The sequence below is a fragment of the Neophocaena asiaeorientalis genome, unplaced genomic scaffold (genome assembly GCF_003031525.2).
Source record: "Neophocaena asiaeorientalis asiaeorientalis breed wild unplaced genomic scaffold, Neophocaena_asiaeorientalis_V1.1 scaffold67, whole genome shotgun sequence".
Lineage (NCBI taxonomy): Eukaryota > Metazoa > Chordata > Mammalia > Artiodactyla > Phocoenidae > Neophocaena > Neophocaena asiaeorientalis.
This window is the reverse complement of record NW_020173731.1, coordinates 11,048,012-11,066,547: the sequence shown is the minus strand read 5'-3', so window position 1 is coordinate 11,066,547 and position 18,536 is coordinate 11,048,012. Positions and strand designations below refer to the sequence as shown.

Here is an 18,536-nt window from a genome sequence, read left to right as displayed (position 1 = left end):
TTAAAAGTCCTATTTCTTAAAGATACATTCTGAAGTATTTTCAGGTGAAGTGAAATTGTATCTGCCATATGCTTTAAAAATACCCCCGGGGGGCTGGGTGGGGAAGGGTGGGGGAGGGAAAATAGATGAAATAAAAATGGCAGAATGTTAATAAATGTTGAAGTTGGGTTCATTATCACCAGGCTCATTTCTTGTGTATGTTTGAAAACGAATAGAAAGTTAAATAAAACAGAACATTTAAAAAATAAAGCTAGTCCTTGCCTGGGGTGTTAACTATACTGACCACTTGAATTTAAGGGACAGGAAGGCCGGTGAAGTTTGGAGGGATGAGGAGATGGCAAGGCTGAGAAGACTGAACTTGACCTGAGCCTGGCAGGAAGGGTGAAGGAGGTGGGAAAGGGTGGGAAACGAGGCACAGTGGTGTCGAAGCCTCACCCATACATGCCAGGGGCTTCCTATTGCTGTGGTTGATAATGGGTGCTTGCTCCATCTCCTTGGCCACACCGCGAGCCATTTGAGAAGGAAAATGCCCCCACTCTCTATACTTCTTACTCTCCCGCCCTCTCCCTCACCCTCAAAGGGACTCCCCAATTCTGGGGAAGCACAGCCACACCCAATCGCCAAAGGACAAAAGAGTGTTGGTCTATGGCTCCACCTGCTGGTGGTGCTGGGAACTGAAGCTGCCAAAACGGTCCTGATGAGAAGGAAGCTGAGGATAATTTGAGAGAGATTTGGTCTTTTCCGCTCAGAAAAGACACAAAGACCAATTAAACATATAAGAAGGCTTTAATTTCATCACCATAAACATTATACTCTGATTGCTCACATACAGTATAAAATATTTACTCCACTAAATAAATAAGACATAACATTATTGCAAACGGCACTTAAAGCCCCCGGAGATAAGACCTCCTTAGCCCAGGCAGGGGGTGCTCCTGAGTTTCTGTGCTAGATTCCCCAAGCACAGATATGCCCTGGGGGCTGAGACGGATAAAGGCTCAAGGAGCCACACTCTGTGCTTCTGGTCCCAAAACAGCCCCAAGGAGAGGGCTGTGGAGCCAGTGGGGAAAGGTGGGGTTGGGCAGCTCCTTCGTCAGCCCAGTCCTAGAGGGAGCAGAGGGGAGCTGGGGGGGACGGCAGGGCCAAGAGGGGAGGTGAGGCTACGGAGGCTGCTGAGACCTGAAGCCCCACCCTTCACGTTTCCCCAGCCCTCCCCGCCTTGGGTAACAGGATTTGGGATATCAGTTGGGGTAAGCAGAGCTTCCAGGCTCAGGGTTAGGCAGTTCTGGGGCCAGACCAATCACTCCAGGAGAAGGAGATTCTGACAATTCTCAGCCCAATAACCAATCGTCTCAGGGGACCTAGTCATTAGGGATCTCATCCTACCCAACCCCTAAACACCTTGATTCCCCTTCTACTTAAATAAATAAGTTAATTATTTAAAAACCCGTGTCCCTGTGATGGCAACACAGGGGCCAACAAGCCAAGTCCTAATAAAATGCAGGGGAGGGGGAACAGGAGAGAGGTGGCGCTGTGGGGCTAGGCAGCTTCCCTTCTCCCCTCAGGACCGCGTCCCCCAATAACTTTCATACTTTCAAATCCTGTAGAGGAGCCGTTTCACATTACAAACTCCCATGCAAGAGCAACAACTGGGAGAACCTATGGGATAAGAGGCCTTGGTTGTAGGAGACCAGGTGGCTGAGTTTACTCAGCTCCCCAAATCCCTTCTCTGGGTATTTCTCAACCAGGACACTAGCTGTTAACCCTGAGCCTGGGTGATCCCCCGGCAGAGTCCTGCATTCCAGTGCACAGAGTTAATTAAATGCCCTGCCCTTCTTTCCTTGTGGAAGTCCAGACTGAAGCCTGCTGGAGAGCTTCCAGTCAGCCAGCCCTAAAGACTGAGGAGAGGTGGGAGGGAAGAAGCCCCAGTCCCCTACTTGTGCAGCTATACACCTCACTGCCACAGGGAGGCAGCAGAGAGCCACATCACTTTGGCAGCAATAGAAACTGGAAGGCCAGCCCACAGCCCTACCGGGCCAACGTGGGGGGGGACTGGAATAGGGAGAGCTGGGACCCAGTGAGGCAGGTCCTCCCTCAATGGGTTGGAAGTACTCTACACAGAGTATTTGGCCAAGTCGCTCTTGTCAAATACCACCTGTGTGACAAAGTAAATGGCAACCAGACCCAGACCTGCAGCCGACACCATATAGGCAGTGACAGACTGGCTGAGCTGAACAATGGAGCCCATAAAGAGAGACGGGGCCACCTGGGACAGCAGGAAGGCACTGTCCAGGACGGCAAGGTCCAGGCAGATGCCCCGGCCCGGAACAACCCTGGCCTCCGGTGGCTCGCCCACCACTGCACGCATGGAGACATCGCAGGCAGAGGCCCCGCAGAGTGCTGGTGGAGGAGGGAGCAGGCCGCTGCCTCCAGCACCCGCGTGTCCATTGGGGAAGGGAGATCCGGCCTTAGGGCCCGGCGAGAAGCTGGTCATCAGGCTGTCCTCACTGGCACCACTTCCATCATCTCCGCGGTATTTGGGCAGGAAAACCTGGGGAGAGGGGAACACACAAGGACAGGTATGTACCCAAGCATGGGATCCCCCAACTAGGAGAACAGGCCCTGGCCTTTATCCCAGGGGCTAGAAGAAACCAGGCACGAGGCCTTAATGAAAATCGGGCAGCAGGTCAGAAAACTGAGCAGACCTTGCTTGGTCTGGGTCTAGTGAGGATTCTCCTCAGAAGGGGGGCAGGGGGGCAGGAGGGGACATCTGAAACCAGAAGTCTAGGTCTCCTCTAGCCTCTCCTAGAATCAGTAAGTGACAGACAAACTCAGTACTGCAGGTTAGGAAGAGAACAGAACCCCAAGGAAAAGGAAAGACACAGAAGAATGAAGACAGGTGGGCAGAGAGACATGTCAGAGCAGAGGAACAAAGTCCAAAGGTGGGGCCCCAAAGGCCCCAAAGCCCCACACAGATGCTCCTAACCCTCCTCCTTCTGCCCCTACCACCTCACTACTGGGACACCCTTGTCAACCTCCAGAGAGACCAGAGAGAGACGCTCCCTTCCCACTGTGGGTCTCAGGCCCAGGCTATAGTTGCTGCCCTACTGTGAGGTCTGCAGCCCCAGCCTGGGGCAGGGAGGGTCCTCAGACTGAGCCTAGAGGAAGCGAGGAACAGAAAGAATCGCCCTCTTCCCGACTCCCACGGTCCAGCTGTGCTGAGGCCGAAGCCTTCTTGTTCCTTCTCACTGTCTGCCTTGGATCAGTGTGACCTGCCCCTGCCCTGCCCGCAATGTCCCAGAGCCTCCCTCCTATCTAAGGACGAGGCCAGAACTCATCTGACCACTTTTCCAAGGCCCACTAGTGCCTAACACAGAGCTCTCAGGGTCAGCTGCATTAGCGCTGGGAGCCACAGCAGAGCTCAAGCCTGACACCAGGGAATCCCAAGGCTCGTGGTGCAGCCAGAAGTGGACAAAGCAGACGTAGATGGGGTGCGGGGCCAACCATGCCTGGAACCTCACCTCCTGCCTGCCACCCCACAAAAGATCAGTGTGGCTGAAGCTTGGAGAGGCCCCTGGGGACAGACGTGTTCTTAGCCTGAAGGGAAGACCACCAGCTCAGCACGTTCCCTGGTACATGCCCAAGCCTGGCTTCTGGACAGCAGCCCAACCAGGGCGGGAAAGCGTGGAGGATGATGAAGGTTATCAATGCACTGACAGGGGACTCGGGGACCAGCTTCCCCCAACCCAAAGCCCCACCTCCACCCCCACCCCTGCAGCTACCTATTCACTTAACCAGCCTCCCAGTTACCCCACCCATGTCCTACAAGGGGCAGACTATGTCTTTCCTACAGTCTAGAAGCCCTATGAAGCCAGGCTGCATCTCTTTTTCCTTGGGACACCCCAACTTCTTGCCCTCTGGGCAGAGCTCTGCACCCAGGGCTGTAGCTCAGCGAGGCCAGTGGAGACAACAAAGGTGACCACACAGCCTGGTCAGGAGGCTTCCCAGAGAAGGGGGCCCCTGGAGGGGCTGGTTAGTGTGGGGCTGAGCAGGAAGGAGGCCCCCCAACTTACACAGTGCCCAGGCGAGCGGTGTCAGGCGCATCAGGCTCAGAGATCCGCCATGGGGGTGGGGGGAGGGGACGAGGCAAAGGAGTGAGGCAGGAAAAGAAAAGAGAGAATTAAACAGAAAAGGAAGACAAACCAAAAGAGGGGAAGGGGCGGTAGGGAGCTTTCCCCATCTCCGAGACCAAAGCAAGGTTTGGGTCACTCACAAGGTCCCCCCCGAATAAGGAGAGGCGTGGCCCACACCAGACCTTTCCCACTCACTGGCTGCTGAAGCCGAGTGCCCCAGAGGTCATCTGATCCAGCCCCCTGCCTCTGCACAGAACAACTCAGCCCTGACTGAGGCCTTCTGCTAGCCTGATTCTTCAGGATTTCCAGAGAAGGATTTCACATTTCCTGCAATCATCCACTTTAAGTGCTTTCTAGTCCTGACACCAGGAAGTCATTCCCAGAATCTAATCTACACCCTCCTTCCGCAGCCCAAGTCTCTGGCCCTGGGGCTACAACAGGCTTCCTCTCTGATCAAAGAATTCCTTCTCCAGCTTCTCTTGCCAGACACCGGTCCTGGGCTGGTCAGCTGCCCCTCCACCCCACTCCACTCAGCGGCCAGGGCGAGTACCTGCTTCTCCCGGTGGTAGAGAGACGCTAGCGTGTACGGCAGGATCTGCAGGGCAGAGAAGGTGAACCCAGTGAGGGCAGCCGACGCGGTCACCACCACCACGCTGCGGGACAGGCACGTAGCGCCGGCAGCCACGGGGAAAGCCACCACGCTGGCCAGATAGACTGCCCGGGTGCCGAATCGCTGCACCAGCCGGTCCATGACCAGAGAGAAGAGCAGGGAGATAGCACACTGCAGGAACAGCCCCAGGCTGCCCATCCGGACCCCTGGAGCGGGGAGGGGGAAGAGGCCATCAGACAGGGGGTAGGGCAAAAGGACCCAATACCATGGGGGGGGGGAGGGGTGCTCAGAATTAGGAGCCACAGGCACCTGCTGCCCAAGGCCTGCTGTTTTCCGGACCTGCTCCCCAGCATCCCCTGCCCTACCCATAGCAACGGGAGCGTAAGTTCTTCCACTGACCTCAGGGAACGTGGCCAAAGCCACTGGCTAAGGGCAAAGGAAGATGTTCTAAGGGCTGGCTGTGCTCAGCTTGTCAGGAGAGGTAGAGGGAACACAAAGACATTTCTGCTGTGGGCTCCAAGATAGAATTCCAGACGCCTGAGCTGGAAGGGGCTGGCAAGGCGATTTGGAAAGTCAGTAGGGGAGCAGAGGGCACACTGAAGTTCGGGCCAGGCGAACCCGAGGCCCAGCTTCTGGACCTTAAACAAGCCCGGCCTCGTCCTCCATCAAGTTGGGGCAATGCCTGACCAAACTCTCCGATCCGCCCAAGGCTCTGCTGTGACTGCAGCAAAGCCACGCTGCTCCGTGAGCAGCTGCCCACGCAGCCTGCACACGGGCCCACTGTCCTGATGGGGAAATCGGGGCCCAACGCACAGCTTCCAGCCCAGGCACAGGCTGTGGGCATCTCCCTGCGCCCGAACATCCACTGGAGGGCAGCTCCCACAACAGGGCCCCGGGCTGCCAAGGCCTTACCTTCATCATAGTGTCTCCGGGCCTCGGTGCCTGGCTCAGCCCTGGGCACACCCTGGTACAGCCCCTCGCCCACAAAGTCTGTGTAAAACAGTGTGAAGGTCATGAATGCCATCCAACTGCACAGCTCGGCCACGAAGAGTCGGCGTAGGGTGCGAGGCATGCGGCAACAGAGCTGGTGCAGCCGGGGAAAGAGGGCGCGCAGGTTCCAGAAAGCCAGGCGGGCATGGCACGGGCAGCAGTGGGGTGGTACAGAGGGGACCGACAGCCCTTCCACGGGCTCGGCTGGGCCCAGCGCTGCCTCCTCAGCCACAAACAGTGTGGCTGCCACACAAGTGAGGAAGATGAGAGCAAGCAGGCCGAAGAGGCACTCTTCCTGGGTGCCCAGGTAGGGGGCCAGGGCACTGGCATCCCAGTCGACGGCAGGCAGAAGGTAGCCCAGGCAGCCCCCCAGGCTGATCATGAAGGCGTAGACGGAGAACGCCTGGCGACAGTGGTCTGGGTCCCGGAAGAGGTCAGAGAGGAGGGCCTCCAGCGGAGTGAAGCACACCTGGCCACAGAAGTCCAGCAGCCCCACGCCCAGGATCAGCAGTGCCAGCTCCAGGGGTCTGGTGTCCGGGCACAGCAGCCCCGCCAGCCGGCCGGCTCTCGGGATCAGGAAGAGGCTCAGCAGGACACCCAGGGACAGGGCCCAGATGAAGGGCCTCCGGCGACCATAGCGCCCACGCCAGTGGTCGCTGGCTGAGCCTAGGAGTGGGACCGAGACCAGACCCAGCACTGGACCGATGCCTGCAAGAAGGGCAAGTAGTATGAGCTGGAGGCTGGGGCCCAGAAGGGGCAGAGGGAAGGGTACCAACTGCCTCAAGAAGGATGGAAATGATGATGATATCACATGGAGGGCCAACTGTGTACTGGGGCTGTGCTGAGTACTTCACAGGACCCCAATTTACTGCTCACAACTAGGATCACTAGTGCCCCAACTGACCAGTGATCGCCGTGCACAGGCACGGTTTCAACAGGCAGTCTGACCCCAGAGCCTGTCATCCTGACAGAGCCCCCTCTTCCTGGGAGTCACGTGGTGATGACATTTGCCCTCCGTGGCTTTTACAGAATTCGTCGGCAGTTAGGAGCCCAGCCCCTGCCCTAGAGGCAAGAAAGAGCCCTGGCGGTGGGGGGCTGAGGGTGGTCCCGACCCTGCTAATCAGGAGCTAAGCTAGCTGTCCAGCGGCCTAAGTCACCTGACGGCTTATTAGCTTCCATCATCTCCGCTGTGAAATGGGTAACCTCAAAGCGTTGCTGCAGGAATTAAATGAGACCACAGGTAGGAATTACGAAGGGCAGTTTCTCCAGTGTCTCCTGTGGGCCATGCATGGCGTAGGGACCAGAGATACAGAGGTCACCCCGTACCCTTTTGTTTCTCTCAGACCCCCTCAGCCCAGGGTCACCCCCTCCCCAGCCAGGCTGACCCACCAGGCTCAGGGACAGCAGGCAGCCACCTCTGCCTGCAAGCAGCTCTTTGGGCAGAGGCCCTGTCGCCCTACTTCCCCAGGGGACACATATCTGGAGCAGGAGGGAAGGAGGATGTGGGGACTCACCCAGCACCATGGTCATGAACTTCTCCTCTACCCCCACTTCCAACAGCAGGGGTGGCACGTAGGTGATACCCGCAGCCAGGCACACCTCCAGGCCGAAGGTCAGCAGGTTGACCAGCAGGAGCTGGGCTTTCCGATGCCGCAGCAGGCGGCTCACCCACAGCCTCTGGACCATGATGTGCCAGGCGGGTGGGGCTCCGGCCTGTTCACACACTCCAGGACTGCTCCACCTCAGCCTTGCTCCAGACGCCTAGGCCTCTCCTCCTTGCTGCCACCGACCGCGTAGGACTCAGCCAGAAACCCATTTCTGCGGGCCCTCCGTGCAGGTCTAGTTTCTCAGCCATGCTAACCGCCTGTCTGTCGTCGTGGGGTGCCTCGGTGGGGACATAACTCAACACTCAGATCCTAAAAGAGCTGGGACAATCACACACACAGAGTCTTAAAAGAGCTGGGAGAATCACAGAGTGTTAAAAGAGCTGGGACAATCACACACACAGATTCCTGCGAATCTGATCTCCAGGATTTGCTCTGAATTCTGAATCTTGTTCATTCCCAGGCTGATGGTGTGGCCCTGCCACCCAGGTGTCACTCCCTACTGGCCAATCAGGAAGTGCATGTTAATACTAGCCTAAGGTTGACGTATTAATAAGGTAAATATGATTTTTAAACCTCAGTACACTCCAGAGCCAACTAGATGTCAGTAATTCTCTGTTTTGGAATATCTTTGCAACTGCCCTTGTTTCCTAGTATTGAAGGAAAAAAAAAAATCAAACCAGCTGAATTCCCAGTTCCCGAGGCACTGTTTACCAAGGTGTCCCCTGGAGACCCTCTGCCAGGCCTGGTTTGTTCGCTTTTCTCTCTCTACTTCCCAAAGCTGGGCTGTTCAATTCCCCTTCGTTAAGAGTCACACTTCCTCTTCCATACTACCTGGCCACAAGCCGTGTTGCACCATAACTCCACCCCAAGGACGGGGGCAAGGAGGAAGACCAGAGAGGCTGTGGTTTGTCGGGGTGGGTTTTAACCTCTCACTGAAACCATTTAAAAAGCGCTCCCTGGGCTTCCCTGGTGGCACAGTGGTTGAGAGTCCGCCTGCCGATGCAGGGGACATGGGTTCGTGCCCCGGTCCGGGAGGATCCCACATGCCACAGAGCGGCTGGGCCCGTGAGCCATGGCCGCTGAGCCTGCGTCACTGGAGCCTGTGCTCCGCAACGGGAGAGGCCACAACAGTGAGAGACCCGCGTTCCGCAAAAAAAAAAAAAAGCGCTCCCCTGGAAGAACCTAGGCCTGAAAACCTCTACCTTGAGTTTCTCTCCATGCTCAACGTCCATGGGGAGGACATATTCCCACACGCGCTGCTCAACTGTCAGGGGACAGTGGGGCTGGTCCCAGGTTCCAGCCTCACAGGGGCATGACAACACACCACCTGGCGGCCACTGCGATGATGCCAGTGACCCCCGGGCAGACTTCCTCTCTCCCCACCTGGCTCCACTCTCAGCAGACGTCCCCACAGCCCTTCCTGCTAGGCCTCCTGTGCAGACACCTCCCACCAGGGGAGTACCCACCCTGGGTCCTCCACCCACAGGCAGTGGGCCTCCAGGTCTCGCTTCCTGACTGGGGCACCCACTGTAGTCCGCTGTTTACAAGTGACCACAAAAGAGGGGAAATCAAGCCAGCTATGCAGAGAAGGTATAGAGGGTGGGCCCTAGTCCCCCAACCTGTCTTCCATCCCATGGCGGCGTAGACGGGTGGACAGAGCTTCACGCCACTTATGACTAGAGTCTGGAGTGCCTTCCCCGGCCTCACCGACTCAACCCCATTGACACTGTTGAAGAGCACTGGTCCTGTGCAAGGTTTACTGCCAAGGGCCTGGGCCCACCCGAGAGCCTTCCTGGAGCACCCCCGGCCCTCACTCATGCCCTCTTCCAATCTCAGCAGCTCATGACTTGGTGCTTCAACTTCTTTTATCGTTTCAAATATCACTAAGCCCCGCAGGGACTTTTGTGTTACGAAGCATGTTGTAGGTTGCTCTCTGAGCTGTGCCACAAAGAAAACAGACGGCCATCAATCCTGGATAAGATGTGTCCGTTCCGTAACTGCCTTCCAGGGCTTTGCAGCTTGTAGACCAAGGAAGGGACTTCAGACAAGGCTAGGCAGCCGCCTCCCCCAAGTTCCACCAAGTCTGGGAGGGCCTTGGAGACCCACCTGCCCTGGGTTTTAAAGGGACCAGGTCCTCCCTGAGTAAACAGACTTTATCAGACTCAGCCTCTCCTACAACATGCACCCAAGCCCTGGTTGCTCCCTGAGGTTTAAATAAATTGCAGCTCTCCAGCAAACATTAATCACCCCACCTGACTTACTCCCTCCCTTAATCCAGCTCCCCACTCCCAGCACCAAGCAGGACCTCCACAGCCCACAAGGGAGAAAGGCAAAATCCTCCTACAGCCCAGCGCCTCCCCCGCCCAGCTGCTTCCCCCTCCCAGCCCCTCTCTCCACCCCCAGAGGTGCTCTACCCAGTGACCAGGGGCTGGGCCAGGTAAGGAATTCCTTGAAAGGAGTTGGGTAGGAAGTGGGCGGGCTCCAGCCCTGCTCTGCACCCCTCTCCTCTTAGGTTGCTGAGCCCGTCCTCCCTCTTTTGGGCACTCTCGCCACCACAGACTTGACTCTTCCCAGCCCAGAAGTGCCCGAGAAAAGTCCAAGCCCATAAGAATACTCTCCCTTCCAAAGTCCCCCCTTTCTCCTCCTTACACCTTCCTCAGTGCCCCAGCCTCCCCCACTGCATCCCCACCCCAGCCCTCACGTGGAAGAAACTACAGAGGACACCCACAGCACAAGCTCAAGTCACCAGCAGCCCCTCCAGGGCCTTCTTCCCAAGGACCCAAACAGAAAAGCCCAGGCCCCAGGGTCCCAGGTTCAGAGGGGAACAGGAAGCAGTTTGTCACACCCACTCCAATCCACAGCCCCAGGGCACACTTCTTCCCAAAGCTTGAAAGTGACAGATCCCCGTTGGGTCCCTCTGATTCAGGGGCTCCCCTGCCTCTTCAGGAATACAGACGGGGAAACAGGATCCAACCCTCCCCTCCAGCCTCAGAGATGCTTCTGACTCAGATCCTCCTGCCCCACTGCTCCTGGAGCGCCCGGTCCGGCAAACAGAAGCTCAACCAGAAGAGCCAGCCCCCGAGTGCTCACCTGGTGGGGAGGGGGCGGGAAGAGGAGGGAAGTGGAGGTACACGAAAGGGGGAGTCTGGCCTAACCTTGTGAATAGCAGCCTTCTAAGGAGGACAAGTCCCTCTCAAGGTCCAAATATCTCCCCCCTTTTCTGGGCCCCCTGATAACGGGACAGCAGGAAAGCTAGAGGAAGCCCAAGATTTCTGGGAACCTTTAGGGAGCTCTGCTCCAGGCCATCTTCCCTCACCCTTGGGGGAGCAGAGCTCCAGCCCTGGGAGACTGAGAGCCGTGGGTGCGTTCGGGCGGGGAACCTGCATTTTACCTACCCAGCTCCAGACACCGGGAGACTTCGAGTGCACCCCCAGAGCAGGCTGTAGGCTGCACTGCAACTCTCCAGCACCCACCCTAGCATGAGAAGGGGCCTGGGAAATGCTTACCTACAGAATAAATGGCTGAAAGCAGCCTGGGAGTGGGAGGTGGAAGAGATAGGAAAGACCTAAGTGCCTACCCCCATCCCCCCACGCACCAAGGAAATTCCAGCCCCACCCCCAGAGGGGGCAGCTCTCCTAAGGGTTCAAAGGTGGTGAGTGGATGGGACAGAGCCTCCCAGGCTGGAATGCCCCATCCCTGCCCACCCCCCTACCTCAGGTTAGGCCCCAGCAGGGAGCACAGGGAAATGAAACTGAGCAACAGGAACAAACTTGGCCTGAACTTTCTCCAAAATTCAAGAGTGGAGGAGGCAGGAGGAAAGGCACCTCCTGGTAGGTCCTCTGGGAAGGGAGTGTCAGAGGGATATATAAAGAGGCCTTTGAGGGCTTTCAAAGGGGCTCCTGCCACCCCTCGCGGCTGAGGTGGAGCTGGGGGAGCAGATTCCCTCCGCTGAAGGACAGAGGTCAGAGGGAGCCGGGCTGGGGGCAGCCCCGCAGCGGGCCAGTGTGAGGCAGCAATTCTATGGCCTCTTTATGCGGGCCAGCGTCCCCACAGCCGGCCAGGCACATCAAACGGCCGCACCCTGACCCCGCGAGCCGGCGACCCTGCGTCCTCCCTCCACGCTCACAAAGACTGTGCTCTTTCTCACGCGGCCACTGGGAAGCCCCTCCCAGCAGAGAAGGAAACTGGGGATGGGGTAGGCCAGCCACGAGGAATAATGACTCAGCTGCAGAAAGGGGTGGGGTCACTCCAGGCCAATCTCCCTAAGGCACACCCCAGCCCAGGCCATCTGGCCCAGGCCAGGACTGCAGGTGGGGAGAAGCCCACAGGTAGAGGACGGAGACTGCACGGGAAGGGGGACCCCTGTTCCTCCACAGCGGGCTGGACCCCAGAATCTCATTCCAAGTTGCGCTCTCCCAGATCCTCTAGGTTGGGGGCACAGAAGAAGTCCTAGGGGACCAGTGCCCTTGGCCTTACCTCACAAATCCCAGCATACCGCACTCCCAAAATGAGCTCTGCCCTCACGGCAGGTCCACAGGAGTCTTGGGACAGCCCAGAAAGAGCCTGTGCTGGCCAGACAGCAGACGGGAAATGAACATCCTTGTGAGGCAATGAGCTCTCCACCGTGACAGACCCCCTCATCAGGGATGCTGAGCTGTGGGAATTTCTGCCTGGGCAGCTAGGGAGAGGGGGACACAGGACTAGTCTAAGCACGGCTTCCATGCCTTCCAACACATATTTAGTCTTTGATTCTCTGAGCTCAAACGCGTACTTCCAAAGAAGCAAGGGTCTGCTCCCCCCAAGCCTACCCTACCGAAGGCAACAGTGATTTGCACGAGAAGCGAAGACCCACAACCTCCCAGTGCTCCCACAGACACCTGAGAACCCCACTCAGAGTGCAGCCTTTCCACCCCGACATCAGCAGAGAGAAGGCCCCACCCCCATCCAGACTTGCTCCCTAGCTCCTGCCTCCCCAGGGCCCAGAGGCCAGGGATTTAGAGTCCGCCCTGCTGCGCTGCCTTTTCTTCACTCGGACTGGAAGGCTTCTGCTTAGCAGCCTGTCAGAGAGAGTGAGGGGCCTGCAGGCCGGAACACAAAGGAGGATTAGGGAGAAACCTCTCGGCCTGCAGAGTAATCCATCAAACTCCCTCCCGGCTGCCAGCACCGGCCCCTTCCCGCTCAATTCCCCTTCCAGCTGCTGCAGGCCCCCACCCCCTCCAGCTCCTGAGCCCCGCCACACCGGGCAGCAAAGAGAATCCCAGTCCCTGGGGACGCAGAGGGGGCACACTGCAGACACTGGGAAAAGGGCAGCGGCTCCCTCCCCCCGCTCACCCCCAATGTATGAAAACCCAACAGGTGGCAGTGGCTCGGAGGAAAGTTGCTTTTGTTGCCCCGTCTGAGAGCCCCAGCCCCGCTTCTGAAAGGAAACACATGCCAGAGGAGGTTGGGGGAAGGGGAGGGGAAAGGACAGCGGGCAGTCCCTGGAGCCTGCTCTGATCTCGCCTCCCCTCTCCAGTCCAGCGACAGGAATTCTGGGGCTGGCCTGACCCTCACCTTGGCTGGTCTAGGCGAAGCACCCCTCCCAGAATCACGTGGCAACCCCCTGCGGGTGGTCAAAACAGACACACATCTGACTCCAGGCCACTGTGTCTCCCAATCAGACTTCCTTTCCGCAAACAGCTACGACCCAAGGTCACTCGGGGTCACCTTGACCAAGTGCCCTCCAAACCAAGACAATCAGTATTCTTCAACCTGGAGCTCTCTTCCACCGCAGGTGTCACAGGCCTCTGAGCCCAGACATTCCCGAACCTAGTGCATTCTATAGGGTGACCGAGGTCTGGCGTGGGTTTGCATGCCATCTCCATATGTCACTGTAACTATGTGACCTTGTTACCTGACCTCCCTCAGCCTCAGTTTCCTCATCTGCAATTACTAACAGCAGCTAACACTGAGGTTTACTGCATGCTAGGCCCTCTTCCAAGCGTTTTAATCTTCCAACCGCCTGACGAGGCGGGTACAATGAGTATCCCATTTGACAGGCGAGGCAACTTAGCTTAATACCACCAATTCACAGTCGTGTAGTGTGTTTGGAGGAAGTATGTGGAAGTTTCTGGCAACCACTCCTTCAGTTGTCTGGGCTTCCTCAGCCGAGAAACTTGGGAGGGGGTTTCTCATTCCCAACGGGAGCAGCAGAGGTCGGAGGGGGACCAACACTGATTCTCTTCTCAGCTTCCATCCCCCTCACCCACGTGCCTCCCACCCGGGCACTAGTGCCTCTTTCAGCCCCCAAAGGCAAGAGGAATGCCAAGAATGTAAATGCCTCCCCAGGTGCCGGCCCGGCAGGTGAGCAGAGGTCACTCAGCAGACCTGCCTGGTGCTGGAGGCTGCAAAGGGAAAGGGAGGGTGGGATAAACAACCCCAGTTAGGAGACAGGGTGGTTCCCAGCCACAGGGAAAATAATCACAGCGGCTGACACCTGCTAACCGTCCAGGAGGTGTCTGCATGTACCTGCCAAACCTTCTCTAATTCATACCATTTGTATAATCCTACAAATTATTTAATATTCCTATTTCACAAGGATGAAAATGGAGTCTCAGAAATTCATTAACACACCCAAAGTTGCACAGGTAAAAAGGGCTGAATGGAAAATTCAAACCATTCGAAAATTCTAGAAAGTGCACTGAAGTAGGAGCCTGGACAATGTAGTCCAGTTTCAGCAACTCTTGTAACTGTGTAGCCTAGAATAAGCCACTCTACCTCTCTGGGACTCAGCTCCTGCACCTGTAAAACGAGAGCTAGTCTAGATGCTGTCTAAGATGCTTTACAACTGTGCAGCTTTGTGACCTCACACCCGCGCCCCCAGCCCCAGGCAGGGTGCTCACCAGGGACAGGTGCCCACTGAGTGCTCACTGACAAGGCCACATGGCACTGGTGGGGAGGGGGGGCCGTTATAGCCTTCCACCAATGAGAGCCAAGGAGAACCAGGTAGAGAAGGGCTCCCCAGCTGCGCTTACCCCATCCTTTACCTGCCTACACATTGCTCCAGTACAACAGAGTGCCAAGGGTCAGCGGTCACCTGAAACTGATCTGAGTAACCAAGACATCTGGGGGCAGAATTGCCCTCTTCCCTACTCCCTCCCAGAGCTGGACTCTGTTCCTGGCAGAAATCAGTAACTAAATTCTTTCTCTACTTGGGCCACAATAAACAGTCTCCTACAAGGTGGGGGTAGTGGTACCAAGAAATCCCTTGGCCCAGGGTGGGGGCAGAGGAACGCAGGAGGAGAATGGGGAGCTTGGCACGGAATGGGGAGCTTGGCACATTCAGGCCACTGGGAAGTTCCCCCCGCCCCTTGCTCCCTACAGCTCCTGCAAAGTGAAACCTGAACAGCCTCCCTCCTAGTGAACTTGAACTTTGCCAGTCAGCCAGACCAGGCAGCTCTCCCCAGCCATGCACATCCTTGTCCCCTCCCTTAGAGGGAGGCTGCCTGGCCTCCCTTAGAAGGTGACAGATACAGGAAGGAGGCCAGGCTCTCTCAGCGCTGCTGCCTTAAGGTCTGTGACCAGCCCCATTTATCATCGGAGGGCTCTGGGCCGGACTCAGTCCTAGGGATGTGTTCTCCAAAACAGTCCACTCAGTGGTGAGCAGGGCGTGAGGGGCCTCCAAAAAAGATGTGGTTTTTTTGTTGTTGTTAAAGAGCCCTACTTTGCCCACCCTTGAAGAGAGTGTACCTCAGTGCATTACAATCTCACCTTCCCCAGAGAAATGTCAAAGAGACTAAAGCCTACCAACCCCCCGCTACTGAGCTCCGGGCGTGTGCAAGCCCGCTGTGAAGGGGCTGGGGATTCAGAAACAACAGACTTCAGCCCCTTCAGAAGAAGGGCCGAGGTGCAGCCAGAGCACCATGAGATGGCGCAGGGGCTGAGACCCAAGTCCTTACTGTGGGACATCTTCAGTGCCTCCAGAGCTTCCTAGAGGAGGCTGAGCCGTGAGAGACCAGTAGGTAGGAACTATGCAAAGGGTAGATGTCTGCAAAACACAGCTGCTGGAGCCTGGGATTTCTATATGCACCCACCTCTCCTTTTAGCCCCTCCCCAGTCAGGGGTGGTGCAAAGAATACCAGACCCCAAATCATGAGACATGGGCCCAAGACGGGGCCATTCATCAGCACTGGGCCTATTTTTGCTTTCAAAGTAGTTCCAGTGACCTCCCCTGGACCTCCTCTCCCTTTCACCTGAACCCTGTCCAGCTGAAGTCCTCCACCTCCTCCAGGGCTGCCTGGACCTCGAGCTGTCAAGGACCCCTTTCTCCCAAACCTTGACTAGTCTTCAACCTCCTTCTTGCTGGCTCATCCCAGCTTCCCAGAGACAGTGATCTCCAGAATTAACAATGAAGGGGAAAGCAACAAACTTGTACTGAGCACCTGGTCTATGCAGGCTCCTTGCTAAATATGGCGATCTCATTTAATCCTCACCGTAACTTTGCAAGGTGAATATTATCATCTACATTTTACAGACACAGAAACCAAGGCCAACAGGTGAGGTATAGGCCTGTCTCCAACATCGGACGCAAGACGTGGCGACCCACAAGTCGTTCAGGGTCAGTGACAAAACTGTGGACTTCTTCCCATGGAGGAGGAAACACAGACCACGTAGCAGAAAAAGGGATTAAACAGGAAGCTCTGGCCAGACATCAGGACCATCCTGTGATGGCTCTGTCACCAGCCCCTGCCCCCAAGCAGGGACACTTAATACACTGGACAAAGCTCCACACTCCAGCTCTATTTGCTGGGAGTCAAGTGGCATCAGCGTTCAAGACACTGGGCCTGGTACCAACTGGTCCAGCCTCCACCCTTGCTGTCCAACAAACAGGGCCACTGACTGTTCACAGAAAGCCAGGCTGGGTTTTTCTTCTTGACACCAGAAAGCAGTGCAAAGTAGCCTAAGGGTTGGGTGGGGGTGGGGAGGACAGAGCAGAACACTCCCTCCCTCTCATACAATTTCTCCAAAACTCAGAACAAATAACCTTTTCTGCATAGAAGGCACTCAACCTTTCAGGATATATATTCACCTCCATCACTTCATAGCACTTTCTTCCATCTTGAGGGAACAGGCAGGGCAGGGGTCTCTGGACTGATTAAAAAACAAACCACACACAGTACTGACAGGGGAGAGACCAGGACATCAAGTCCTGGTGTGTTCTTTGCACCAGACCATAAGTTCAACTGCAATTGTGTCATTCACAGTTTATGTATAGTTGTATATGGTATAATTCCCTTGCTAAGAAACTTTGGTTCCTGAGTGTAAACCACAATGATTGCCTCCATTGTTACCGAATGACAGCAGCTGACATTTATCAAGCTCTTTTTACTTGCAGCTGCTGGGCTCAGAGCTTTAATCAGCTCGTTTAATCCTCACGATACTGTGAGGTAGGTACTGTTATCCTCATTTTACAGAGGAGGAAGTTGAAGCACAGAGAGGTGGAGTAACTTGTGCAAGAGGAAATGGGATTCAGACCCAGGCATCTGAGTGCTAGAGGCCAGTCTCAACGAGTCATACCTACTCCCCGAAGTCCAGGAGGCCTTGGTCCCAAAGAAACAAAGGTCTACAGGAGAACCCAAGAACAGATGCCCAGGCTGGGTGCTGCTGTCCACTGGGTCACAGGTGTAGATATAGTAGATATAGTTAATACCAGCTAATATTTACTGAGCACTTGTTACCTATCAGGCACGCAGTCCAGTGCTCTATATGTATGGTTTAATAAAGCTAGTGTTTTTTTTACGTTTTAGATATATATAATTATATATTTACATATAGATTTGTTCTATTTATTATTTAATAAATAACAAAGCTACAGAGTAGATATTATCATGATTACTATCAACCCCATTTTGCAGCCAGGGATACTGAGACTTAAAAGAGGTTAAGTAACTTGCCCTTTGTCCCACAGCCAGTTCGGAGCAGCCAGGATATGAACACCTGACAGTCTGGGTTGTTATCCATAATGCTGTGTTATCAGGCTCCAATGGTCCAAATGACATAGCTTAATTTCACTTTTGGATTCCTGAGATGATCCCTGCCTCTCTGCCTCCAGAGCCCTACCCAGGCTGAGAGAGGGGAATCCATGCCATCCTCCCACCACCCAGTGGCCTGGAGGTACCTCACTGGGCCACCAAGGATCACTGTCCAGCTCCTCCTTCGGGACACCTCAGAGCCAGGAGGAACAGGCGAGTTCACTATACACCCCGTGAGTACGAAGGAAAACTCCCCCCACCCCGCCCCAGTCACATCTCCACTAAGGTGGGGCCTGAATGTCCACAGCTGTACGTTCACCCACAACTGTATCTGTACCTTCAGATTCATCCTGCTGACTCGAGCTCCATTTTTCTGAGCACTTTTAGAACAACAGAGTCCCAGCTCCAGACAAGCTTGTGGGGAGGAGATAAGGGAGGCATGAGAGGATGAGACCCATCCAACAAAAAGGACTGTGACCTCAAATAACTTTGTATTCATTCACACCCTAGAAGTTGCTCTGTAGGGAAGCCTGAGGAAATCATCAGCCTACACTTCCTGGCCCTGCCCTCCCCACCCCCATATGCCAGCCTGTTCCCCAGGCCTTGGGCAGGTGAGTCCAACACCAAGGCTGTCCCGCTCTGAAGTGCTAAGTACATCATGAAAGGCAGCCAGAAGCCCCCAGGGCCTCACCCCAACCCCTGAGCAACGCTTTCAGGAACCCAGCAAGGGTAACTCTAGGCCCCGGTCCACTGGCTGTGCCCGGCTGCAGACTCCAGGGCAGCAAGACAGCAGCTGGGCTATTCTTAGTCCCTGCTCCACTGGGATCGGGTCCGTGTAACAGCTGAAGGGCAAGTCCTCAGCAGGTACCCACCATGCCAAACCCCTCCCTACCCTCAACTCTGGCCCCTTGGGAAAAACGAAAGGGGAAGGTGTGGCCCTGGGGAGCGGGGAAAAGCTGAGCAGGTCAAGGGTGTCTGTCAGGAAGAGGAAACTGATTCAGAGGTCAAGGGCAAGATCAACTGACAGGGCTGCAGCGCCTGGGGAGAACAGGAGACTATAGGAAGGACTGACCCTCACTCAGGAGCAACCCTGCGGGTCCCTGGGGCCTTCTCCAGCAGGCCTGCCATGCCTAAGCCCAGAGCCCTGAGAAGCTGTAGTGGGTGCCCAGATATCACCTCATCACAC

General features: G+C 56.0%; 1 protein-coding gene across 2 annotated transcripts; it reads right to left on the bottom strand.

The window, feature by feature from the left end:
* Window positions 1-767: 767 nt before the first annotated feature.
* Window positions 768-17,767, bottom strand: SLC45A3 (solute carrier family 45 member 3). 2 transcript variants are annotated; one of them, XM_024751123.1, is made up of 5 exons: window positions 17,688-17,767; window positions 7,248-7,658; window positions 5,656-6,441; window positions 4,684-4,949; window positions 768-2,551 (listed from the first exon to the last, which is right to left on the bottom strand). In XM_024751123.1, exons 2-5 carry the CDS (start codon window positions 7,417-7,419, stop codon window positions 2,114-2,116), a joined length of 1,662 nt encoding a protein of 553 aa, XP_024606891.1. In that variant the 5' UTR covers window positions 7,420-7,658; window positions 17,688-17,767; the 3' UTR covers window positions 768-2,113. The 2 variants fall into 2 exon arrangements, with proteins under 2 accessions (XP_024606891.1, XP_024606890.1); XM_024751122.1 differs by lacking the exon at window positions 17,688-17,767 and adding an exon at window positions 11,817-12,231.
* Window positions 17,768-18,536: the final 769 nt, after the last annotated feature.

Excerpts from the sequence above, each read along its gene's own strand:
- SLC45A3 (XM_024751123.1), bottom strand. The coding sequence starts at position 7,419 with ATGGTCCAGAGGCTGTGGGTGAGCCGCCTGCTGCGGCATCGGAAAGCC. Across the intron at positions 6,442-7,247 it reads GTTCATGACCATGGTGCTGG|GCATCGGTCCAGTGCTGGGT; the intron begins GTGAGTCCCCAC and ends CCCTTCTTGCAG. Across the intron at positions 2,552-4,683 it reads TCTACCACCGGGAGAAGCAG|GTTTTCCTGCCCAAATACCG; the intron begins GTACTCGCCCTG and ends CCCTCTCCCCAG.